We start from the raw sequence: 27,090 nt of genomic DNA, 5'->3' as shown, positions 1-27,090 counted from the left end.
ATAATAGGAAACACCCATCAGATTGCAATTGATTGCACCTGTACCAAAATCTGACAACATCCCACTTTCAACATGACACCGTACCGCTTTCTGTCATTACACGGGTCAAGTTTTGACGATTTACCACTTTCTAACACTACACCTGTATAGTAAAGACATGAAACTAGTGCTATGTAGATGCATTTAATAATAATAATAATAATAATAATAATAATAATAATAATAATAATAATAATAATAATAATAATAAAAACAAAACAAAAGACAACTGAGTAAGCTACAAACAAGCAATAAAGGGTGGGTGACGTAATTTCCGAAAAACGTCAGTGTTTCTAGCCTGCAAAACACTGGAAAACGAAACCAGTCTTGAGGATAGTAGTAAATCGAAACTGCAGCATGCAGGTGGTTGTATACAGACTGTGATGTCAATAGGAATAAGAGGGGCGGGTTTTAATCATGTCATGCGCTGCCTTGAACCTTTAAAACAGCTGACTTATTTATTTTTTTGTTTTAATTTACGGGAAATGGAATTCTAACACAAGGTGACACAGTCCACTAACCAAAATACTGAAAAGGCATTCTGTTAAGACGACAGAGAACCAACGTTTGTATGTAGGGACATAAAATTAAATGTTGTTTTGTTTTATTTTGCTTTATTTTGTTTTGTTCGAACTTCACTCTTAGCCAGAGAATATGAGGAAATAAAATGACAAAGTAAGTACAAACTTTTTATTCTGCCACTTTGTTTGTAGAGGCGATAAAAAATGATTATAAATATATAGCTACAGTGTAACCAATAATCTCAATCAAGCTATTGTAAACTCGAGAAATGTACTGAGTTAATATTAGACTCACAGATCGAGTTGAAGGAAGTAATGAATTGTTGTAGCCACTATAGCCAACGGAACCTTTTGCAGTGAACCAACTCATGAACAAACATAACCTTTACTCTGAATCAATGCTTGCAATAACAATCGATCATTTATGTATGCATTTACCTGTTTGCCCCCAACGGGGGGGGGGGGGGTTTTGGAAATGCAGTTTCAATTAATTTGGAAATGCAGTTTCAATTATAACTTTTTATAAAGTGTCTAGTACTTGCTACTCTGTTTTTAAAGAGCTAATCGCTTCAAATTATGATCTATGGAGTAACCGGGTTGGCAGATATGAAATGTCACAGGTAAAGGTCGATTTGGAGAAATATATTCATAATTCAATGGTAGAACATAAGAACCCAGAGCCACTCATAAGGATTGTTTTTAAACTACTTAGTCTTTATAATTAATGAAAGACTGGTTTACAGAATAGCCTGTAATTTTATTGTTTGTATTGTTGTTCAGAAGTACCTGCCAAAAGAGCACCTGTGTGTCGACCGCCGCTTTCCAGGTGCGAACTTGGAACAGGAATGAACGTTTTAAGGTAACTGGAACGTCTTCATTTTATTTCATTGTTGTCAGTCCTAGAAGACTGAGTATGTCGAAAAACACTATATCTAGAATTGTGTGGCTTGAGAATGATTTAAAATATGGTTAGTAAAAAAAAAAAAAAAAAGTGCAGTACTATATCACAACAATATGAATTGAAGATAGACATGCTTTTGTGCAAGTAATTTTAGGGGGTGTTACCTTGCTCTTATGTTTTATCAACAGTAATTCAAATGCAATTGCTTGTAAAGCATGTGTTCTCATATTAGCGGCACTGTTTTTTTCTAGTTTGCAGAAAGTAAGTGCAAATACTGATAGAAAGTGTTTTCTTTTATTATTATATCTATATTTTTTTTTAACTCAAGCTGCAAGCTTACGGGGCCTATTTGGATTCTTGCCATATAATCACATGAATTTCCTCTTCCTTGATTTTTTTAAAGCTCCATTTGAAATATAGTACTCTTCCGTGTCACTCTTTCTCTTTCTACACTTTGAGTAGCATTTTTGTTTCTTATACTTGTTAGTCAAATGTACCGTAAGTCGAATATTCAGTTAAAGGCGCCTGTGGCAGGCTGGCGAGTGGATAGAGGCCCAGAGACAGACTGCAGTTCAAAAAAATAACTATTTTATTATAAATAAACACAAAATGAAAGGGCACAAGGGCCAAAACAAAACAATTTAAACACAAAGAAAGACAAAAAGCAAAATTTACAAAAATAACAATCTCCAGGCTGGGCAATGCCTTCACTGGATTCAAGCTCTCCAAACAACCAAAAAAAAACCAACCTGCTTCCTCAGCTCCCTCTCCCCAAATGAGAAGCAGAGGCCTCCTTTTATATCAGGTGGCTGGGTGCTGATTGATCGTTAATCAACCTAATCAACTAATCAACCCCAGCCACCTGAACATAATAAACCCAGGCAGGTAGGGGAAGTTAACCCCATCCCTGCCAATTTAAAGGGCAGAGCTTTGCTCTGCCACACACCTCCCCCCCATGTACAACGTACACCGGCCGCAATCGGCCAACTCCGGTGGCTCCTCCCTCTCGGGCTCCGAGAGCGGCGACGGTGGCTCCTCCCTCTCGGGCTCCGAGAGCGGCGACGGTGGCTCCTCCCTCTCGGGCTCCGAGAGCGGCGACGGTGGCTCCTCCCTCTCGGGCTCCGAGAGCGGCGACGGTGGCTCCTCCCTCTCGGGCTCCGAGAGCGGCGACGGTGGCTCCTCCCTCTCGGGCTCCGAGAGCGGCGACGGTGGCTCCTCCCTCTCGGGCTCCGAGAGCGGCGACGGTGGCTCCTCCCTCTCGGGCTCCGAGAGCGACGGCGGTGGCTCCTCCCTCTCGGGCTCCGAGAGCGACGGCGGCTCCTCACCCCTCCAGCGCCCTAACCACATCTTTTTAAATTGGTCCTTACCATGTGTTGCAATATATGGTTCTTTGCTTGTTTTATATCATTTAATTAAGGATCTTTCAGAAATACATTTTGTGTAATAAAAACTTCCTGGCATTTAGTGACTTCCTATGTGTAGGTCACATTGCCAAGAAGAGCCAGCAGCTTTTACTTATGTCCCAAATTGAAGTATAAAACACAATGAACAAATAGATCTTCCACAGAAGAAAATGGGATCTGGTTATAATAGTGCTAATTTTAATAACGCAAAAGAGCTTGATCTGGTTAGTACTCCTTTAATGCAGTGAGTACATAATCAATGGCTGAAGCTAACACAGTAGTTCAGTAAGTCCTGTTGTGAGCTTCCTTCTGCTCCATCAGTCTCAAATGTTGTAAAGTGTTACAGCATTCATGTACTGTATTTTCGTTTTTAAACATTATATCTGGCACTGCATTAGGTTTTATATGTTTTAGAATGTTCCAAGTTTATACAGTGCTCAGTGAGGAAAGCATAGCTGTACGTGGTACAACCATCTGAACTTTAGCGGGTAGCTGCTACTTTGCTCTCTTGTTGTTTGGATATGCATGCACAATCATGCGCAAACATGCTGTCAAACAGTGACAAATAAACTTAGTTTCTGAGTCATGTGCAAACAGGGTGGGGATTTTACAACCCCAGAAATCAATAGTCAACAAGTGTTTTTTTGAAACACACGACCATACTTAGAAAGAATAAAACTGTATCAAAACTACTCATTGGTCCTATGATGGCGGCGTTCTAGATTACTGGGCACACATTACCATTTAATAACATTGAACATACTGGTAAGTAGCTATGTTTTACCTTGCTATATGGTAACTACTGTTGGAATAAGTGTGTATTACATGGAAATGACCCATGCTATGTTATATGTTGCTAATTACCCGGTTATTACAGTGTAATTACATGGTTATTTGTGTCCTATAATCTCAAGTTCTACCCACAACAATAGTGAAAAATAGACTGGGAAATGCTTTATTAAAATAAGAACCATCTGCCATCAAGAAACAACCTTCGCCAATACACTAGACACCTTTTTAAATGTTATATGAAGCCAGCTGTGAATGTGTAAAAGCAAGTAATAATCCAATGAAACGTGCAAAACGATAACGCTCTTGTGTATGCTGTCCACATATGTAACTGTTTCTGCTAATCATAATGTTGTTTCTTTTTAGAGACTGCAAACCTTTTTTAACTCCAGGATCAAACAGGATTTTCACCCTCTGCCTTATTTGATAAAATCAATGTTTGATCAACAACCAAAAAAAAAAACATATTTCTGCAACTGAACCAACCTGCCTTCCTTCGACATTTTTATTGTTTCTTACTGCAGCAGATGCATGATTAAGCATAAGCAATGACTGCACCTCAAACAAACGGTTCTGTTTTAAGTGAGCTTTTAAGGACGCATGAATTGTGCATTGCTTGCTCACTGTGTTCCCAAAAGGAAAATGACATTACTTATTCTTTAAAGAAAGTAAATCACCTCTGCAAGCGTGAGGTGCTGCTGGTCCGACAGAAGGGCAATGGAAGCAGGTGGAAGCACCTGTCGCGACGGCCCCAGTTTCCTAACCCATCCAGGTATTTCACGTGCTGGTTTTATACCGTCGACACTGGGTGCACAAAACACCAAAACCGATGCACTTTTGCCAGATGTGAAGAAGAAGCCACTGTGTGGAATTTTCAAAAAAAGTACAACTTGCAGTATAACACTTTGATGAAGCTACTTATGGAAAAACAACTGTCTACTGGTCCAAAAGCCATCAGCAAACAACTTGGTTCTCCAGAAAAAATCCTCATCGAATTTGCTGGTGAATTCCAGGAGCTTTGCAAAGCCTGCTTCTACAGTAGCCCCCAGCAAATCACAGCTAAATCATTAAACAGTTGTTCTACTTGCACATCCACAATGAAACATACCTGGAAACCACTGCTGGTCCACGCCAACACAGAAGGAAGCAATAAGAAGGTATATAATGAGATCCGACCTCCGCCTCCTCTTACCAGTCTTGCCTACTGCAGATACATCACCAATGGTGTCCCGTGCTGGCATGGATCTTCGCGTTGCCGCTATGCTCATAGTGAAGTTGAAATGAGTGTTTGGAAGGCCGAGGTTGAAGGAGAGTTGAACCGCGGTGACTTGCTGATGCTCTCGAGGAAGAAGGAGACTCCAGCGCCACCAGCACCCCAGCTTCAGCTCTATTGCAAGGCCTGTTTGCTGACCTTCTCCTCCCAGGAGAGCTTCATTAACCACTGCTCCTCCCCGGAACATGCTGGGATGATCAGCGAGGACATGGCGACGGAGTGGAAGTACCGGGAGCCGCCCCGGCGCCGCATCCAGGAGTTGTTGCTTTGTGACAGGTACTGTAGCTCTGCTGTGCATTAGCATGGGATTTTGATTCCTGTGTAATTAATAATCTCATATCATTCATGTACAATCTAAAAAAATGATCACATTTTGTTTCTGTGCTACAGTCAGTTTGCTTAACTTGGTAGCAACATATTCAAAATACCACTACTAAACAACTTCTTAATCTCTTTAACTAGTGATGCAGGACCATATACGCTACCTTTTTATATTAAAATAACTACTGTTTATATTCAGTAGCAGTAGAGTGGTTGCAGTATAAATAATTAGGGGTGCAAGTTTGGCGCTGTGGTGCTAGATTCTAGTCCAAGGGTACCTGACATAGCACCAGGAACATTAAATTCTGGTGCCAATAGACATGTTTAATATTTTTACTTTTTTTATTTCATTGTAACCATAGATGATAATAGTTTCTCACTGGATCTGGACTACTCACGTGACCCACCCAGCCTCATCCACATACACAGGAACTTTCAAAACGGTTTAGCACCAATTTTCAAAAACGGTTTGCACCCCTGGTAATGCATCATGTTTTTAATAAAGTGTTTCAACCTTAAACAAGACTCTAGATAGCAAAACAATACTATTAGCCTTCAGTAGTGAAGAGAGAAAAAACTTGTGTTGGAGGATGTTTGACCTGCCTCACTCTCTGCCTTCTCTTTCTGGCAGGCCTGATACCTGCGAATATGGAGAGAACTGTGTCCATGCCCACTCAGTGGAAGAGATGCAGGAGTGGATCATGAGAGCCAGGCAGGCCCATAAGAAAAGAAAAGCTGTGGAGGAGTACGGGCTTCTCTCCTACCAGGAAAGGTTACTGGAGGAGTACAGGACCTGCAGCAGTGAGGTTCTCATTGTAAGTCATGTGCTGTTTAGAGACAACAGTGTGCACACTTTTACAACACAGCTTTAACCCTGTGTGCAACAAATGTTTAGCCTGCAGTCTCACTTTGACACGCTGCATGTGGCAAATAGTGCTTGAGCTGCTAAAACTGTACGTCTGCCAATTGCCATGTAACACAATCTGGCAGCCTTGATCTGTCCAATGAAAGCACGATTCAATTCACCATACAGATGATCTGCATGCTGTGTTTTGTTATATGCAAGTGTATTATTTTTATACTGTCTCACCATCCAGTGTGTACTTGCAGATGTCACAGCAAATAGAGGGTGTGTCCATCACATGTGACAAGAAACTGATGGTTCAGTGTGAGGAGAGACAAGCAAAGCAGAAGTGGAATTTTAAGATTCAATCTGAGGTAATAATATACATTTTTTAAGCTTTATTGTAACTGTAGATACCATTGAAATTAATGATCTCTATTTTAGCAGTTGAACAGTATTTGCATCTTGCAATTGCAGCAGGACTGCAAATGGAGAAGTAATAAGGAACCCCATTCACAAAACTTTCAGGACTCCTTAAAGGAATGTGCTGTTAAGGACATATTAGATTAATATGTTAAAGTTTTTTTTTTTTTAATATAAAAACACTACCTAAAAGAGTCTTTAAATGTTTTGTGAATAGGGCCTGTGGTGTGTAAATGCTAGATTGAAATGCTTTGCAGTGTCACTTAATAACCACAGGTGGTGCTCTAACACCAGTGTTATCAATACAGTCTTAGTGCAAGCAGATGGAAAAAGCTGAATGGCACCACTTTATTGGACTCAAACTAATCAGCCTTAGTAAAATGATACGCAAAAATAAGTTTCCACTGAGAGCTTTGTGCAGTAACGGTGGAAGCAAGTTGGCACAGCATTTCAATTTTCCAGTCAAAATTGTCCTAGAAATAACAAGCCATATTAAATCAAGACAACTTTCTTAAACAGTGATCAGGAGTTTTAATTTAATAAAGATGCATTTCACAGCAAAACTTAAATGAATGATGTTTGTTCATTGGTTAACCCTGAATTAAATGCCATGTGATAAAGACAATCAGTAAGTCATCTTTTAATGTACAGTTTTTTGTCCACATCAACTTGTTCTCAGAGACCGCTGGTGCATGTTGCATTGCTGAAGCAAGAACCTGGCGCCACATTTACTCTGTCTCAAGATGGCTCACCAAAGATCCGCTCTTACGCAGAAGGTAACAGGTTCTCTACCTCGGACCGGACCTTTCTGATTGAAATCTTCTTTGAATCTGTCAACTCTGGGATCTACGAACAGTGGGTTGTCTTCGACTTTGACATGAGGCCAGTTCTGGTCCAGAAGATTCAGGTGAGAGTTGGTCAGCAGAACTTTGTCCAGCCAGACATGTGCTTTGATGGGAAGGAGTCCAGTTTTGCAGAGCTGGAGCGCTGGAACAGTGGAAACCGAATCATCATCCCCTGCTTTGAGAAGACAGAGGCAGAGCAACAACTGCTGAAAAAGTACAAAGCTCCAGTGCTGACCCTGCAGTACAAACAGAGGAGGGGGGAGAAGACTCCCATCACACAAATGAACTACAAGGAGCAAATGCACAGCTTCCTCAACCGAGAAGAACAGGCAGAAGAGGAAGTGCTTTCCAAGTATGTTTCAAAACATTTTCATGGGTTTTATATTTTTTTTAAATCATCCAGTTTAATAAACCACACATGTCTAGTTGCAGAAACATGTCACACAATAAAGCCAAATCTATTACTTCAAAGTGAAATTTGCACCTTTTTATTATGCAAGTGAAATCTATTCAGACCAATAAGAATTGTATCCATCACTTAGAATAGCTGTTGCAATACCACAGAGCTTGGTTTACAGTCATATTGGGTTGTCCCACTTGAGAGTAAACTGTCCACTTTCTGTTGTTCTGTCTCATTCATTATTAATTAAGGACAAATGGTTTTAAATAACTTACATTTCATTTTTGTATATTTCCCTATCACAGACTCAGTCAGAAAGTGACCATCTCAACAACGGAAGTGCTGTTTGATCCTCTTTCTGGAATGAAGATTGCACCTCCTGGAGACCTCTTTGCAAAGGTCCCTGTGGCTTACGCATTGACCCCCGACACTAATGAGGGGTATCTGCTGAAGAAAGCAGTCCAGCTAGCTCTTTTAGCCCCCAATCCTCCGGTGAACAACAAGGTGTATGAAACCACAATCCTCCGGGATGCCAATGCTGAGAAAAACATCTGCCTCCAGTTGTCGAAAAGGTGCTGTTCAGATCTTGACTTTCAGAAGGACAAGAAATATGACGTGGAGGTTCAGTTTCAGATGGATCGTCTCCGATCGTTCTGCATTTGGCATCTGGCTGTAGACCTCCTTCCAGAGGTGAAGATAGTGCTGCCAGATTTTGCTGCCTGTTCCGTTCCTGTGTCCGGTGGAACATTTCCCAAGGGAAATGCAAAGCAGCAAACAGCCATTTCGTTCATTGTTGGGGACATCACTGGATCAAGACCAGTTGCGCCACTGCTGATTTATGGACCATTTGGGACAGGGAAAACCTTCACACTGGCAAACGCAGCCATGGAAACTGTGCGGCAGCCAGGCACCAGAGTACTGATCTGCACTCATACAAACAGGTAGGCAGAATCAAAACATTGCATGTACAGGGTTTTCAGAGAACAGCACATTTCTGTACAATGCATTTCATTTTTTAACACTTTGAGTGAGTTTTGGAATTTACACCCAGAAAAATTAAACAATAATTTGGACTCAATGAATAATTAAATGATACCAGTTAACCATGTTACAAAAAAAACAAAAAACAATTAACAATAGTTGGCATAATATTTGTTTTAAAATATATTAAATCTTGTTTTGTTTTAGTGCAGCAGATTTGTATGTGAAGGAACACCTTCACCACTATGTCTCTTCCGGACACCCTGAGGCAGTACCTCTAAGAATAAAATATGAAACACTTTCTTTAAACTCCACTGATGACATCACACTGCAGTACTGTCACCTCTCTGAAGATCGATGTTCATTCACCTTCCCAGACAGGGCGACGTTGGATTCCCATAGGATCATAATAACAACCACCATGATGGCAAAGCATTTCCATGACCTAAAGATCCCACGAGGATACTTCACCCATATACTGATCGACGAAGCTTCACAGATGCTGGAGTGTGCTGCTATAATGCCCCTCAGTCTTGCTGCTAGCACCACAAGGGTTGTGCTTGCTGGGGATCACATGCAGAGGTCGCCAAAGCTCTTTTCGGTAGGGGGCAGCCGGTGCTCTGACTACACTTTGCTGAACCGCCTGTTCCACTTCTACCAGAAAGAAAAACATGAAGTAGCTAAAAAAAGCCGAATCATCTTCAATGAAAACTATCGTTCCACTAAAGGCATCATTGATTTTGTGTCCACTCATTTTTATATTAAGGGGGATCCCATCAGTGCAAGTGGGAATGTCCCCTCTCATCCTCGGTTCCACCCATTGATGTTTTACCATGTCCATGGGACTTGCACTCCCTACCCATCGACAATGTCCTGGTTCAATATCGAGGAGATTAATCAAGTAGTAGAAACAGTGCAGGACCTGCTTAAAGACTGGCCTACTGAATGGGGAAGTCCTGACCAAAGGACAATTTGTATTGTTTCTGATGGAGCCCAGGTAAAAAAAAAAAAAAAACACCTTGCTTTTTTTTTTCCATTTTGGTTCAGTAACTCATAAAAAAAAAAAAAAAAGATATAGAGTATAGCATTCTCAAAAATGCCCTTAAGATTCTGTGCTTTTCTCTCGTTTGTCTTTTCTTTTTTCATTTATTGATTTCAGTGATATAATTACTGTAATTATAACACTTTTTAAGTGATAATTGGCTACTAAAAAGTCATAAATAATTATTTATTTTATTCTATTTTAATTTCAGGTAACCCTTATAAGGAATGAACTGAGAAATAGGAACTTGGGCAAAGTGACAGTGGAGAATTTAGCAAATATACAAGGTAAGACTTTGTGTAATTATTTCCACTGTGAAGGTAAACAAAACGAGATGCTACCTTACATGAATTTGCGGCTATATGGTTCTGTGGTTTTGCAACATAAAACCCTGCAAGTAAGTAACTTAAACATTTTTCTTGTTTGGTATTAATGTTTTTTCTTTTTCTTTTTTTAAATCAGGGAAGCAGTTCAGGGTAATTGTGATGACGACTGTTCAAACACGGGAGAGCTTGCTTACCTCAAACTCAGACAACCTGGAGTTTTTCAATGAAGCCCAAGTGTTAAACACTGCCATGACCAGAGCCCAGTCTCAGGTCATTGTGATTGGGGATGCTGCAGGACTCTGCTACTTCGGAAACTGTAGTAAGATCTGGAAGAGCTACATTAAGGAGTGTGTTAATGAAGGAACTGCTTATCCAAAGTATCTTACCATGGATTCCATTGATCGAGCTGTAATAGAATTTGCCAAATTTATCAAGACTGAAGAAGATGATGACAGCGATACAGAATCGTTTACTTCAGAGGTTAACGATGACATTGATGACCCAATATTGCAAGAGCTTTTGGATGAAAGCAAGAACATGACCGTGACTGTCACAGATGAAGGACTATTGGATATTTTTCATCATAATGAAAATGATAGATCCTCTCAGGAGCAAGACTTCTATCAAGAGCAAGACTCTCAGAAGCAAAGAGAAGATTTATATACTGATTTCCCAGAACCTACATTACAGTTATTTTTGCAATTGCAACCAAATACCTATAAACTTTGTGAACTAGTATTGGAAAAGTTCGACTCAGGCTATGGCCGACCCTTTAACGAGCCTATGATGCAGATCAGAATAAGAGGCAGAAAGAATATTGGCATGTCGTTTCCAGGGGACCACGTGGTCGTACAGATATTTTCATCCCCTGAAAATGAAAGTGCTGCTCCCAGTGGAAAGGTCGTGGGGGTACTCAAGAAGGCTGACTGTCCCAGGGTTTTTGTCTGTACCATTGACAGTCATGATCGTCAGGTGATGACACCGATGAACAACTGTGTCACCAAAATATACACCCCATGTTGCAAGAACAATCAGCATTCACTTCCAATACGTAAGTTTGTCAATAACAGATGGAACACAATTAGGTATGAAAAAATGAACGAAGAGTCAAAGAGGAAGAACCTTTATGTTGTTCAGGTTTTGGAGTGGCGTAAGCAATTTTATTACCCCTTAGGGGTTGTGACTGAAGTCCTACCTATAGGAATGTCTTTGGAAGAAGGATTGAAAACGTTGAATCTGGAATACCAACTGAGCACAAATCGTTCTCAGCAAGTCCTTAGTGAGCTGGAAAAGTGCAAGGATTTACAGCTAAATGGTGAAAAAAGAAAGGACTTTCGCAAGTATCCAACATTTACCATTGACCCAGAAAATTCCATAGATCTTGATGATGCTGTTAGTGTTAGAGATTTAGATGACATGTATGAAATTGGGATTCACATTGCAGATGTAGCAAGTTTTATCGCAAAAGACAGTGCCTTAGACAAAGATGCCAAAAAACGTGGAGTTACTTACTATGCCCTTGACAGGGAGCCTTTTCACATGCTCCCAAAGGAGCTAAGTGCAGACCTTTTTAGCCTCTTGCCCAACAGAGATCGCAGGACCATATCTTTATTGGTGCAGGTAGAAAAGGACACTGACAGAGTTGTGAAAGGTACACTCACAGTTTGTTTGATAAATTCAGACAGAAGATTTTCTTACGAGGAGGCGGAAGATGTCATCAGAAGACACCAGAATGAGTTCAGGTTTGACTCACTAGAAAGTTGCCTTGCTGTGGCTTATCACTTTTCACGAATTCACAGAAAGCACAGGCTTTTGGGTGACTTGCACTATGAGCAGCCTGATGAAGACATTTCCCCTGGGAAGAGGAAGTCCCATCAGATGGTACAGGAACTTATGATCATGTTCAACAGTTTTGTTGCGGTGTACCTTGTGAAAAATGATATATCAAAGGATTGCACCCCCCTGAGATGTCAGAGTTACCCAGATCGTCAGCTAGTCAGCCAGCTAAAGAACAAATACAGAAGCCTAATACCTTTGTCTGTCCACCTTACCTACCGCATGGGTAGGGGCCAAACTGGAAATTACTTTGAGGACTCCATCCAGCAACAGGGGCAATTTGCAACTAACAACACATTCTGTATACTGACCTCTGTATGGAAGGACCTGGCATCCGCAGCTAAAGACCGTGACATTTCCAAGATGATCGACCTGATTTCTACTGATGACATTCATCCACAATTGCATCCCATAGTTTCAGAGTTCAGGAGACTGCTTGGCAAGTCATACACTATTCGCTCCAACTCATCACCCCAGTCAGACGTTGGCCACTATTCCTTGCAGCTCGAATCATACACCTGGGCCTCGTCTCCCATTCGTCGATACTTAGACATAATTGTACAGCGTCAACTTCATGCCGGTCTCTACCAGACAACAGTTCAGTACTCGATCCAAGAAATGGATCTGCTGTGCATGGAGTTTACACAAAAGAGTAAGAAGGGATTGGCATATGAAAAGAAAGCTCACATGCTGAGTCTCGCCTCAAAGCTGAAAAAACAAGGCATGCAAAAGCTTGCATTTGTAGTTATTGTTCAACCAAAGGGGGGAGGTTTCAGGGTCTCTTTTCCTTTTAATAAAAATACATTACCAGATTCACATTTTGTAAACTACAGGCATCTGCAGTTAGTGGACCAACCATTGTTTGATGAGGAGATGAATTGTATGATTCTGAAATGGAGACGAAGAGTGTATTCCATGGAAACCTCCAAGACCAACATCGAGCTAAAAGGACCACAGTGCAATCCGTACACCACCCCTGTACAGATAGATCGGTGGCAGCAAATTGTGACAGCATTAAGGGAAGAAGATTGGGACAGAGTAACTGAAATCTTCAGCAACATTGATCCAGTTGAGAGCAGTAATGGCCAAACTGATCGTAAGCCTATCCAGAAAAATATCAATCAAACTGTAGAGTCCTGGTCCACCCAGAAGAAGGTTTGGAAGAGCACTGATGGAAGATCTGGAAATTTGTTCAAGGCTAAAACTAAACTTGATCACTATGTTAATCTTTCCTTAAATCTCAAGGCTGGAGATACTTTGCAAGTGCAAATGACTACAGATATAAATCGTGGGTTACTGGTTCCAGCCGTGCAGCTACTGAACATACATCCAAAATTTGAGGTGTGTTTAGACCATGCAAAGAATCCTGTTGTCTGCTTTTCCAAGTATGCGGTACATGCGTCAAAAAAGAAATATACCAATGTGCAAGAATATCAGAAGATCTGGAAACCATTGTGTGAAATGGAATCAGCCTCAAGCGCTGTGGCAGAAAATGATAGCATAATCATTGAAGATATGAGTCTAACATGGATAAAGGAGAAAGGTGAAAAGCAGAATGGCACTTTTGACATACCTGTGGAATTCAAAAAGGAATGGTCTATTGAATGTGATCTCAGCAAATGCTTTTTATGCATTCGATGCAGAGGTATGAAACAAAGCTGGAAAACTGAAGACTTGAAAGGGGCTCCTTACTGCTCAGAACATGTGGATCCCAACAACTTTACATGGGTAGCTCACGGAATAACTACCAGCAAAAATGACCAATCTAAGATGAAGAACCCTCACCTTATAAAAGTGCAATTCCACATCAATCATATGTCAATGGAGAATACCCCAGTGTGTGTTTTTCAAGCAGACACACAGTTCACTGTAGAGCTGATCCCAAAACTTCTACCTGATGTGTGAGTACAGCCTATTTTAAAATATACCTGTTGTAACCGACCCACCACAAGGCAGGACTGAAGAGTTAATCATTTTGTGTAAATGACCATTTAACATTAATGTGTTATGCATATTCAATAAAAAAAAATTACATGTCATTTATATGTTCACATAGTATTAAAGTACAATAATGTGCAATACATTACACTATGTAACACAATTTTTGTTCCTGGGTAGTAAGTGTTATTTCCTAATTGCTTATGCCTCAAAAGTGTAGAAAATGACTACTATTCCCCACAAACTTTGCTTTTGTGACCAGGACAATGATATTTCAAAATATCACTATTTCCAATGGGAAAACGGGCAAATGTGTGTCTTTTCGTTCACATAAAGTCAGAAAAAAACAACATATGAATCCAAATTAACATGTATTTATACTAAAGTAATACAAAAATGACTACAAAAGATTTAGAAGTGAGTAGTTTCTCGAGATTTACGATTATGTGAACGAAAAGACACACATTTGCCCGTTTTCCCATTGGAAATAGTGATATTTTGAAATAGCACTGTCCTGGTCACAAAAGCAAAGTTTGTGGGGAATAATAGCCATTTTCTATACTTTTGAGGCATAAGCAATTAGGAAATAACACTTACTACCCAGGAACAAAAAAAGAAAAAAAAAAATTGTTACACGGTTTTATCTGTAGACTCAAAAGCTCTTCACAACGGTACATTTTCCATTTAAACTTTCGTAAGAAACGTGAATGCTTTTATTCAGATTTACAGCTAATGAAGAGATGATGCATTTGCTATTTTAATGCTAGCAGAGGAAACCTTGTTATTTCCATTTTTCACAATCATTTTGATCACATTTTCAGACGCAAGGAAGATGCCATCGCCAGCCTTATGGGAGCCAATGAACTGGTAAAGAACATAACAGTTGGACACACAGTTTCTCCTCAGGGTAAGACACTTGGGGAGTTCAAACTTTTCATTTTGCATGAGAGCTTTTAGGGAAAGGAACCATTACAGCATTACAGCATCAGTGTTTTACCCAAAGCCATCGGTGGTCCTGAGAAAGGAACACATGCAAATTGCAGTGGATTACCACTATATATTGGTTTCTCCCATTTTGATACCACTTAGTTCTGCTTGTGGGCTTAAGCAGGTCACGTAGGATTAGGGACTGTGTTTTCACAGGCTTTCAGTTAACATCTTATTGAGAATAATCATGTAAAAAGTACATGAAAGTGTTAGTGTGGGTGGCAGCTTCCTATGTGGACTTCTGCAGCAGATTTTCAAAAGAACCATTATTTCATTCTCAAGGTAAAATAGTTATTGATTAATTTTTTTACAATTGCTCACTGAAAAGCATAGAAATATACTCATTTTACAGCAAAGCTGGCCTTGGAAAAAATAAATAAATATGTGTGTGTGTGTGTGCGTGTGTGTGTGTGTGTGTGTGTGTGTGTGTGTGTGTGTGTGTGTGTGTGTGTGTGTGTGTGTGTGTGTGTGTGTGTGTGTGTGTGCTATATCTTTTTAATCCTGTTTTATAGCTTCAAGATCTGCAATTTCAAGATACAGGACTTTCATCATTCAGAGTCCTGGGCTCCCACAAATGAATGAAAGTCAAAACAATGCAATAAGACAGGCCCTTAAAAATTCTTTCACGCTAATCCAGGGCCCACCAGGTAAGAGAAAAATAATATCACTGGACAATATGGGCCAGATTTTTTTTTTTATGTTTTTACACCAAAATGCAATTTGCGCCTATTTTTTGTAAATGAAAATCAGTGAAACTGTTCATCATACAAAATCATTAACAAAGTAAGGCCTACTTCTGAATCATTAAATTAACCTGTTACTATACTATTCACACAAAATGGAGCAAATTGCTTGTTGGTGTAAAGACCTTGCTTAAACTATATGTGCATCAGGTCATATTTAAAAATGTGCTGTGTGCTTCTTTTTCAGGAACCGGGAAGACTGTGGTTGGAGTTCACATTGTTTATTGGTTCTATAAGCTGAATTTAGAGGAGAGCAAAGCTGAAGAGACAAAGAAAACGTGCATCCTTTACTGTGGGCCTTCCAACAAATCTGTTGATGTTGTTGCTGGTACGTTATTATGTGCTGTGTCAGCACTGTTTAAAGACTGGTTCATTCCACTAGGAGACAATCATGATCAAATTAAACTGTGGCTACAAGTCTCCCTTAGATCGCCAGTCTAGAAATGTCCCTCAGCGACAGTGGCAACATTGAAGTATAAACCCACCACAATGTATTTAGTGCCATCATTGGGTTCTTGTACATATTTGTGGTCCATCAATCATTTAGTTTGTTTGCATTGCAGAGTATCTGCTGAGGTTCACAGAGACCTTGCGGCCTCTGAGGGTTTACAGTGAGCAGATGGAGATGATTGAGTTCCCATACCCTGGCAGCATCTTACAACTTTCCCGCAAATCCATCAGGGAGGGGAAACCAAAGGCAGAGCTGAGGTATTCCTCCCAAAACTCTTACCTGCAGGGCTTCACCTTTTAATACCCGCAAGAGCTTTCTGTTCTGAGATTGCATTCATGTTATTATTGTATTCATGTTCTGAGGTTGCATTCTGATACACACACACACACTGCTCCCTCGCTATAACGCGGGTCTCAGGGGACACACAATCTGAGCAATATAACCGAAGAGTGTTATAAATGGGGGAGGGGGTGGTGTACCGCAGGACATATAACACACATCTGACCAAAATACAAATAAAATACCTCCCTCTCTATAATGCAAATATAGTGAAGCAAAAACTTTACTTTCTGTGATGTAACCATGCATAAAGCACCATGTAAACAACGCTATATTTTTTACAAAAAAAAAAAAAAAAAGTTAATATTCCCATTCGTGGATCATTTTATTTAGCAGTTTTTAAACTATAACTAGCCTTGTTAAACGACAATCAAGGTTTCAGTTCGAAGTGACAGAGAAGCAAACCAAGTGCGAGAAGAAGAGCGGGTCGAGAGAGGGGAAGAGGGAATGGGCTCCCCCAGGTTTGATTCCCGGAGCGGGGCTGAAGCTCCTCGTCTCCCAGAGAAAGCCACAGCTCCTCTCACAGCCAAGAAGTAAATACATTAGGAAAGATAACCATGTAATAGGCCTAATATTTATTTGGTTAGAAAACGAATGCTGAATAAGATGTTTGTATAAGAACAGATGTTAGACTGAGAAGTTGTTTACAGTTTGAACAACACCGATACTGTATTTACTGTAGAAATATTGCATGAATTATTGGTATAGGGAATTGAGGGACATGCTGTAGGAGCATTATATGAGGCACATTATAATCATTACAATATATATATATATATATATATATATATATATATATATATATATATATATATATATATATATATATATATATAGTAAGGTACCAGGGAGGGGGTTAAAATCCTTCCCTGCTAAAAACCTTGTGAGAATGCACATTTGGGTGTTATGGGGTTTAATTGTGTAATTGTTTTAATGATTTAGTTAATCCTCTGCACCTGGTCGTAATTATAAATTAGAGACAGGTGCAGGGTATTTAAGAGAGGCAGCCAGACTGATCGGGGCTGCTGAGTGAAGAGCCCGACTGCGTGTGTGTCCAGTCGTATTGAAGAGAGTGTTGAGAGAAGCCCGTTTGTGTTTTGGTGTTTGTCAGGTAAACGGCTTAGCCGTCCTGTGTGTGAGTCAGGGATCGGCTGGTGTATAGTGAGAGCTCCAAAACGGAGTTAGGTGTTTATTTCTGTTTTGTTTTATGTTTATTAAAAGTGCGCGTCAGCGCTAAAGCAATTCCGTTTCTGTGTCCTGGGTCTACTTTAAAGGGGCAACGAACTCCGTGAGTGCGAGGATCGTTTACATATATATATATATATATATATATATATATATATATATATATATATATATATATATATACATATATATATATATATATATATATATATATATATATATATATATATATATTATATATATATATATATGTGTGTGTGTGTGTGTATATATATATATATATATATATATATATATATACATACATATACACACAGTGTATATATATGTTATAGTTAACATAACTGATAATTCATACAAAGTTGCTCTTAAAAGTATTGCAAGTACCAGAAATACACTGATCTTAACCATAACATGTGAACAGTGCACCTCTGTATTTTACATTGGGTGATTTTCCTATCTCAAACGTATATCACAGTTTTATTCAAGAAAAGAAAATTCCCACAAAATCATGCAAGCATTCCTTTTAAGAGATGAGTAGATGAGATTCTATTCACAGGTATGTTTGCATAGGACGACACATACACCTCACTAACAGGTAGAGCATCACAAACAGGGTTGCGTTTTTGGTTAGTAATAAACTGTAAATATCCATTTCAGGTCCATAACCCTCCATCACAGAATCCGAATGCCTGAAAATCCATTCTCAGCTGAAATCCTAAGATTTGATGTAAGAATTCAAAGAGAAGAGGAACTCACAGATGAAGAAGTTGAACAGTAAGTAGAAATGAAGCCTGTCTTGTCGTTGTTACATACGTATAATATAAGAATATAGAAGGCACACTCACAAACTGTGTCATTTCTGCAGTAAGACTGGCTATTTCAGAACAGAAATACGCAGTGCTGTGTACGCTATGGTCACAGCTTTCTTTAATTCTCCAGATACAAACAGTCACTGAGTAAAGCCCGGCAGTATGAATTGGAACAGCATGATGTCATCCTTTGCACCTGCACTGCAGCTGCCAGTCCCAGCCTGAAACTCAAAGTGAACCCCAGGGAGATTCTAGTTGACGAGTGCGCCATGGCAACCGAGCCCGAAGCCCTCATACCTCTTGTCAGCTATAAACCTGAAAAGGTCAGTTCTTGAATTTACAGTTCTTGAGCACACAGTGACGCTAGGTCTGCGATTGAAATTACTTTAAAATTATTTCTGTATTTGAACTTGATATTGATAATAATAATTGGTATTTGGAAAGTGTTTTAAAATATGTTCTAATGGTAACTCATCACGGGGCTGTTTTTTTTTTCAGTAAAATGTGCAGTTCTGAATGTCCTGTAAGTAGCTCTGGTGGCATGGCTTGAGCATGAGTCTAGCACTGTGTTACTGACATCATGTCTTGTTTCAGATAAATACAAATAGCTCCGCTAGTTAGGTCATTTAGTCATTTCTCACCTATTATATATTCTCTTAAACCTTTAATGAAAAACACACATTTTTAATGTATGAAATATCAGGGTCTATTCAATGTATCTAAATAGCAGACACTGAGTGAGATTATATCATTTTGACTACCAAAATAGTAATATTAAGAAGAAGAAGAAGAAGAAGAAAACTGTGCTTGTGGGGCTCTTAGTACATTTCTCTCTTATTGAAACTGGCAGGGGGGTTATCTACCACCATTTAGATGAATTGGATAATGCAACAACTTAGACAGGGGTCTATTTTAATTATCTAAGTGTGCCAGCTTCAGAAAACAAATCCTGTAGCAGGTTTGAGAGTGATTATTATTATTTTTTTAATAACTAACGTCAAAAACACTGATTGTATGTCTAATTAAACACCTTGTAATACATGTGTAATTAGAAACAGTACAGCTATAGAATAAGCACATTTTTCTTAATAAAATTGAATGAAACCTGCTGAATAATGCTATGTTAACATATTGAATTACACACCGCTTTGTAGTTTTCCACATACTTAATGAAAAACTGACAAATTGAAAAATGTGACGTTTCGAAATCTAACATGAAATACTATACTGCTGTTATGGCTTCCGATAGACTTTTGCCACATCATTTTGTAGTTTCTTAGGTTTGTATTTATTTATTCATTCTTTGACCAGGAAAAAAAAAAAAAAAAAAAAAAAAAAAACATTGTGACTGAGGCCTCTTTTACAAGAGTGTCCTGGCAAGATGAGCAGAAACAAACAGCAGTAATTTCACATCCCTGAAAATAACATAAATCATAAAAATATAAAAATAAAAACATGGATTAACTTAAATTAAACTAACATTCACATGCACACACAGCTACTATGATTACATGATGTTAAATAAAATATGTTCATATATGTATATATTTTTTTAAATTATGTCTCAGTCCTTAAATTCTTGGTAATCCAAAACATTTGCCATAGCTGTAGGCCATATCATTGGTGTTGCATTTTTTCTTTTTAGATTGTTTTGCTAGGCGACCATAAGCAACTACGCCCTATTGTACATAATGAACAAGTTCGGAAGCTGGGCATGGAGAAATCCCTGTTTGAACGCTATATGGACCAGGCTGTGATGCTTGACACACAGTATCGTATGGTATGGATCTACTGCTGGTGAATTAGGGGAGAGTGGGAATGCATTAGGGTCATTTACTGCTTGCTTGTGGTACTAATTACAGGATCAGTCAACACCACTAAATGACAGCCACTTTGGAATTAGTGTCACCTTGAGAAGGTTTTCCCAACCTTGATGATTTAAATTGCAGGTCTTAGCTTTCAATCCTTTTTAAAAAAGTGACTCCTAAAACAGATTTCTTAAAGCCTGATATTGCTAATGTGCAATTCACATAGAATGGATCATAACTGCATTACTCATTTGCTTGTAGCATGAAGAGATTTGTGCCTTTCCTTCAATGGAGTTTTATAAAGGCCGCCTGAAGACGGATGTTATTCGCCCAACGAGTGTCCTGCATGCAGAATGGAAAAAGTGCACACCAATACTTTTTGGTCACGTTGTAGGAGAAGAAATCAGCCTGGTGGTTTCTTCGGAAACGGGGAACGAAAACTCCAAGGCAAACCTAGAGGAAGCTGAAATGGCTGTAAGTGTGATCGTTAAAGGGGAGCTAGCCGGCATTTTTCAATAATGAGTTTAATATATAGACAGATAGATAGAGAGATAGATAGATAGATAGAATTTAAGTTGTATTTGAAATATTAGAAATAATCATGCAATGAAGCTATCAGTGCAAGTCCATTTTGAGGTATCAAAGTCCTAATTTAAACATTCGGCACAGAACTAAAGTTTCTAAGTGACCATTGGCAGAGTTCGTCCCATTTAAAAAAAAAAATAACTGCTTTTCCCCGAATTGTCTTCTCCTCTTTGTACATAAGAATGGGAATTCACTATTTGTTTCATATTTTACTTTGCAGGTCCGCGTAGCAAAGCTGCTCATCAATGTTTCCAAAGTGAGACCTGAAAACATTGCTATTCTTACTCCTTATAATGCCCAGGTGTCTGAAATTCAGAAGCTGCTACTGAAGAGTGAGATTCAAAACGTAACAGTGAGCACCATCATGAAGAGCCAAGGTACACAGTGAACACCAAGCTCTCAGAACAGCAGAGCCAGGGTTACATCTAGTGTGTTAACTACACTCAGAACAGCAGTCAGGGTTACATCTAGTGTGTTAATTACACTCAGAACAGCAGAGTCTGGATTACATCTAATGTGTTAATTACACTCAGAATAGCAGAGTCTGGGTTACATCTAGTGTGTTAATTACACTCGGAACAGCAGTCTGGATTACATCTAATGTGTTAATTACACTCAGAACAGCAGAGTCTGGGTTACATCTAGTGTGTTAATTGCACTCGGAACAGCAGTGAGGGTTACATCTAGTGTGTTAATTACACTCAGAACAGCAGTCAGGGTTACATCTAGTGTGTTAATTACACTCAGAACAGCAGTCTGGATTACATCTAATGTGTTAATTACACTCAGAACAGCAGAGTCTGGGTTACATCTAGTGTGTTAATTACACTCAGAACAGCAGAGTCTGGATTACATCTAATGTGTTAATTACACTCAGAACAGCAGAGTCTGGGTTACCTCTAGTGTGTTAATTACACTCAGAACAGCAGAGTCAGGGTTACATCTAGTGTATTAATTAAACACATGAACTGCATTACCCCTTGCAGCATGAAGTGATTTGTGCCTTTACTTCATCCAAGTTTTATAACGGCTGTCTGTATCATAGAGTTAATTAACGACATCACTAAGATCTTTACCAAAAGGCTGTTTGCAACATGATTATTTTGTGAAATACTAAAACTGTTAGTAAGCAGGCTTTTTCAAGAGCATTTTTGTAACATTAAAAATTTTATCTAAATGCAAATAGATTTTTGGCTGTGGCTGTGCTGTAGCTCATTTTGTTTTCATTATTTTTGTTTGTTTTGTTTTACTATACTGTAAATCTAGAGATTCTGATTGTAGGATAAATATTAATAATTCTGACCTGTCCAAGTTGCAGACTATTTTGTTGCTATAGCACTATGATTCCAATATCAGTTGTTATTTGATCTGAGCAGTTATCACAATACTAGAAAAAAAAATTAAACTTTAGGCCAGATTAAAAAAAAAAAAAAAATTAATTCAGCATTAGCAAAATAAATAAACTCTGCATAAGAAAAAAAAAACAGGAAAACAGAAGCCCTATGTAACCATAAATATCATGGACAATACAGAACTGGCAGGAGGAAGAGGAGATAGGGTTTACTTGCTGGTGATAACTGTTGTCCTGTTTCCCTCTCCCACCCAGGAAGCGAATGGCGCTATGTGATTCTTTCCACCGTGCGCTCTCTTCGCTGTTCAGAGATTGAAACGGAGCCTACCAAGTCATGGATCATGAAAAACCTGGGATTTGTTACTGATCCCAACCAAGTCAATGTGGGGATAACAAGAGCGCAGGAAGGACTCTGCATCATAGGTAAGAGACAGTTAATCTGGACCACCACGTTATTATAGGAGTTTTACGAGGTATTGCATACCTGAGCTGCAGAAGTGTAAATGTTACAATTGTGTGTCCACAATAGAATGACAAAGGAAACAAAGAAAGAAGTTATGTCACAATAAAATAGCAGGATTCTAATTATCCGGTGTCCTAGGACAAGGCAGTTTTGGAAAACTGAGATGCAATATCTGCCTTATTGGATATGCGAGTTGAACTTTGCTGATTTTGGGATTACTAAACATGTTCTCAGGGTACATGTCTTCCATAAGTTAACAAGGTGGACATATCCCATTTTTGCTTTTTTGACATTCCCACTTGGGACAGAGTAATTGGGTGGAGGTTTTACATTAAATTTAAAATGTTACCTGATAAAATAAAAGCTAAAGCTGAAACAAATCATTTGACAGAAAAAAAGTAAAAGATAGTTGTAGCAAATGTTTTATAAGTAAAAAAATAAAATAAAAATAAGTTAAAAGTAAGATAGAGAGGCTTGGGTTTCTTTAGTGCAAAAGAAACACATAGCATATAGTTGCATTTTAAAATGGGGTACTAATCCAGCCTTAAAGCAAGGTGGGGGGGCTCTCGTGTGGCGAATCCTGTAAAGGCGCTCCGCATGGAGTGCAGGATGCGCCCTATAGCCTGTAGGTGGCCGCTTTGAGTCCAGGTTATTCCACAGCTGACCATGGACGGGAGTTCCCAGGGGGCGGCACACAATTGGCTAAGCGTCATCCAGGTGGGGAGGGCCTAGGTCGGCCAGGGTGTCCTCAGCTCACCGCTCACAAACGACCCCTGTAAACTGGCTTTGCACCTGTAGGCCTGCCTGTAAGCTGCCCAGAGCTGTGTGGTCCTCCGAAACTGTAGCACTGAGATGGTTGCATGGTCGCCCCGCAGAGTGAAAAGAAACAGACGGCTGACGGCACACTTTTCAGAGGACAGCGTGTCCGTCTTCGTCTCTCCCGAGTCAGCACGGGGGTGGCAGCAGTGAGCCGGGTTGAGATAAACATTATTTGGCATTTCAAATTGGGGAGAAAATAACAAAAATAATTGGTGATTGCAAGTTTTAAAAATAAATACATAAATAAATTAATTAATAAAGCAATGTGAAATATGTTGATTGTATTTTTATGTTATATGCTTGCAAATACAACATTGACTGTAACTGTTTTGTGTTCTACAGGGAACCAGAATTTGTTAAACTGCAGTTCCTTGTGGAAGAAGCTACTGAAACATTACACTGCTAAGAACTGCATAGTAAATGCAAAAGATATTACCGTACAGAAGCCACGAGCACGCTAACCAACTCCTGCTGCACTAGCAGAGGCTGAGACAATAGAATCAATGAACATACTAGCTTATTGGATCCGATCTATAGCAGAGTACCAGTATAAACTACGGCACTGGGAGTGCTTGGTCTCGAAGCGTATTTCTTTCAAACAAGGAAAATTGTATTTAGTCTCTTCCTGCTGGGATAAAAGTTTATATGATACAATTTCCAGCACTGCAAGTGGTTTGAGGTTTTTTAATTTTTTTATTTTGAAAGCAGGTAAAAATTGATTGCAAGTGCTGTGGCCATTGCTACCATTTTGATATCCTGTCTGGCTGAGTTGTCTACAGTGACAGAGTTTCTTAGTTTCTTATTCTGACTGTAGTTGGTGCATGTAGTGAATGCTGCCTCGAGTGAGCTCCTGGGAGCTCCTTGTCTTGTGATTGGATGTGACTCATTAATCGAAGCTGTCCGAGGCTGATATTGAACCTCATCCAAACAAAGCACTGCTTTCAATCTTAATCTACTTCAGATAATAAAACCAGCAACAATCAAGAGCTAGCTGGCTCTGCACTGACGTTTGCAACCAACTTTTCGTCTCAGAAGTAACTATTGCACTGAATATATGTGCTTTGAAGATATAATAAAATACTGGAACCACTTGGGTCCTTTTATAAATTAAATGTTTTTATTTTTGCATTTATGGCAAATTTACTAAAATATTTACTCAATTACATTCCTATTTTTAATAAAAATTTGTTCGACAATTTATAATACAGGTGTTTGATCAAATATTCCATAGTACTCTTTATCGTGGCTTTTAATGTCATTTTTTTTAATTTTTTTTTTACACAGCGTGACCATTTTTTATATTTATGAATTTTTTAAACGGGTTTTAAATTATGATTGTTAAATATGTTTTTATTGAATTTAAATATGTAAAGCTTAACTGTATGGGGTCATTGTGGTCATTGTCTTACTGTTAGCTGGGACAGGTCTTGAAAGATCAAAGGTGTTGTAGTTCTGTAGTTTTAAAAAAAAATAAAAACTGTTCTTAGTTAATGATTCACTTGATTTATACGTTATACTTTTAAATCTAAACTAGAATAAAATGAAGCACTTTCCAGATGCTGGTACTCACAAGTTTAGCATAACAAATAAAGGTGATCGCTGGATATGTACCTGCCCTTGGAGAGGCACAAGTGTTTTATATCTTTGAATGAAATTGTATTTTTTTAAGTATCTATCAACTCTGATAAAACCATTTCTGTTTTATGTACGTGTCAGGCATTTTTATACAAGTGAAATGTATTTGCTCAGATTAGAGCTGACAAAAAAAAAGAACATTTGAATGACAATCTAATTTTCAGCATGTGTTATGATTATTATTTATGTGTTTATTGTTATTTAACTAATGTGAGGGAAATGAAGTCTTTACACTGATATGCTGCCAGTATTTATATAAAAATAAACACACATTTGATTGATGATCACCACATCTGTAGTGAATCTGGAAGGGGGAGTGTAAATGCACACTGTGCAATGTTCGCTGATTTCAGGAATAAAACCTATACATTAATCACATAATTACATAATTACTGTCAGTACTATGGCATCTTATTAAAAAAAACTGTAAGGACTGTTTTAAAGATGTTTGTAAAGTTTCTGAAGAGTGTTTATACACATTCTCTTAGGTTAAACAGTGCTTTGTAAACCAAGAATAAACTTCTAGCCTTCTGTAAAACAGTTTAAAAGGTTTTGTGAACAGCAAACTGGATTGAATAAGTCAAAATGAAAAAAAAAAAAACAGTAACATTATGTGAAACATGTATTAATTAATTTTTGCAATTTATTCTTTTTTTTTTCTTCCAAAACTTAATCTTTTTTTTATTTTTGTGTTGTGCAGGTAGATTTTTGATCGTAGGTAAATGTCTGTTCAATAAGGTGAAGCAATTTGAATGAGAAAGTCAGTATGAGAGACAAATATAGACATGCTGCAAGGAATTAAACTGCTGTATTTTACTTTTGTATTGCATTTATTTTTGTGTGTGTGTGTTTACGTAAATATCAGGTTGGTTAATTAAACCCTGCGTAAAATTTTGTTGGCCCACATCCATGCTCCATTAAGGGCAACATTATAATAAAATCGTCTAATTCTGTGTGTGTGTGTATATATATTCAGTAGGATATACCTTCACATTACACAGTTCAGAGTTCTTAATATAATTGCATATTGAAAAGAGCATCACATGTGATGAGGAACCAAATCAAGTCATTACTCTCAAGAATAGTCTCAATGATGGTGTAGTTTAAGCTATAACACTCATAACCTAATTAAAAAGTGCAGGCGTGATCAAACTGGTTTTTACCTCAGAAGCATAATTTCCCCTTACATACACAATCTGCAGAAATGTTTAACTGAATATATAATTTTAAATCTCAGTTTTATAACTTTGTCTCAAGAGGCTTAACTAAACCCCTATCGTACCTGGAATGACTACAATTTGGCTTCTCCAGAGTCAAGGAAATTGTTATCCAATTTCACCACAGGGGGGGCGGGCTACAGTACTATTATGTTTCAAGCAGCGTCAGTCAATCTCATGGTCAACTAACAGTATAACCCTGGCTGACTCATTGCTATATTCTTCTATAATGTGCGCTTCTTTGCATTCTTTTTCATCCAAAACACCATTGCTTTCCAGTTTATTTACTGCCTCCCTCCTTTTGCATTGTCACTCTGTCAGGCTCCTGATCTGATATTACCTGCAACAGTGGGTGGTTATATAGGGAAGAATGAATATATATATATATATATATATATATATATATATATATATATATATATATATATATAGTAGCAGGGAGAGGGACAGATTCCTCCCTGTCTAAAACAAGTGGAAATGTATGTTTTGTTTAACTTTAGTTCTGTTAATTTTTTAATTGGTAATTGTTTAATTGTTAATTATCCCCTGCATCTGGCTGTCATTGTAAATTAGAGCCAGGTGCAGGGTATTTCAAGAAAGCATCCAGCGTGTTGAGGGGTGCTGATGTGTGAGGAGCCCAGTTGAGGGTGATTTCAACCGAAACAAACAGGTAGTGTGAAAAAGCATTTTTTGTGTGTGTTGTTTTGTCAGTGTGTGTTACAGGTAAACAGCTTAGCTGTCCTGTGTTAGTTAGGTTCCAGTGTGTAGTAGTTAGTGTTCAAGAAAGAGCTAGGTGTTTTTGTTTATTTCTAT

The 27,090-nt window shown here is 38.6% G+C and overlaps 1 protein-coding gene across 3 annotated transcripts; it reads left to right on the top strand.

Annotated features, from left to right (window-relative positions):
* The first annotated feature begins 432 nt into the window (after positions 1 to 432).
* On the top strand, positions 433 to 26,306 carry helz2a (helicase with zinc finger 2a). Of its 3 annotated transcripts, none has more exons than XM_041224879.1 (21): positions 433 to 714; positions 1,341 to 1,419; positions 4,020 to 5,202; positions 5,879 to 6,062; positions 6,358 to 6,465; positions 7,194 to 7,711; positions 8,065 to 8,700; positions 8,948 to 9,737; positions 9,994 to 10,069; positions 10,245 to 13,845; positions 14,704 to 14,789; positions 15,382 to 15,516; positions 15,800 to 15,940; positions 16,176 to 16,320; positions 18,248 to 18,364; positions 18,530 to 18,722; positions 20,045 to 20,179; positions 20,469 to 20,681; positions 21,013 to 21,169; positions 22,399 to 22,566; positions 23,405 to 23,551. In XM_041224879.1, exons 3-21 carry the CDS (start codon positions 4,202 to 4,204, stop codon positions 23,449 to 23,451), a joined length of 8,451 nt encoding a protein of 2,816 aa, XP_041080813.1. In that variant the 5' UTR covers positions 433 to 714; positions 1,341 to 1,419; positions 4,020 to 4,201; the 3' UTR covers positions 23,452 to 23,551. The 3 variants fall into 3 exon arrangements, with proteins under 3 accessions (XP_041080813.1, XP_041080811.1, XP_041080812.1); XM_041224877.1 differs by lacking the exon at positions 23,405 to 23,551 and adding an exon at positions 23,768 to 26,306 and having other exon boundaries at positions 434 to 714; XM_041224878.1 differs by lacking the exons at positions 433 to 714; positions 1,341 to 1,419; positions 23,405 to 23,551 and adding an exon at positions 23,768 to 26,306 and having other exon boundaries at positions 3,093 to 5,202.
* The last annotated feature ends 784 nt before the right edge of the window (positions 26,307 to 27,090 follow it).

The sequence above is a fragment of the Polyodon spathula genome, chromosome 23 (genome assembly GCF_017654505.1).
Source record: "Polyodon spathula isolate WHYD16114869_AA chromosome 23, ASM1765450v1, whole genome shotgun sequence".
Classification (NCBI taxonomy): domain Eukaryota; kingdom Metazoa; phylum Chordata; class Actinopteri; order Acipenseriformes; family Polyodontidae; genus Polyodon; species Polyodon spathula.
This window is presented reverse-complemented; position numbering and strand designations above follow the sequence as displayed.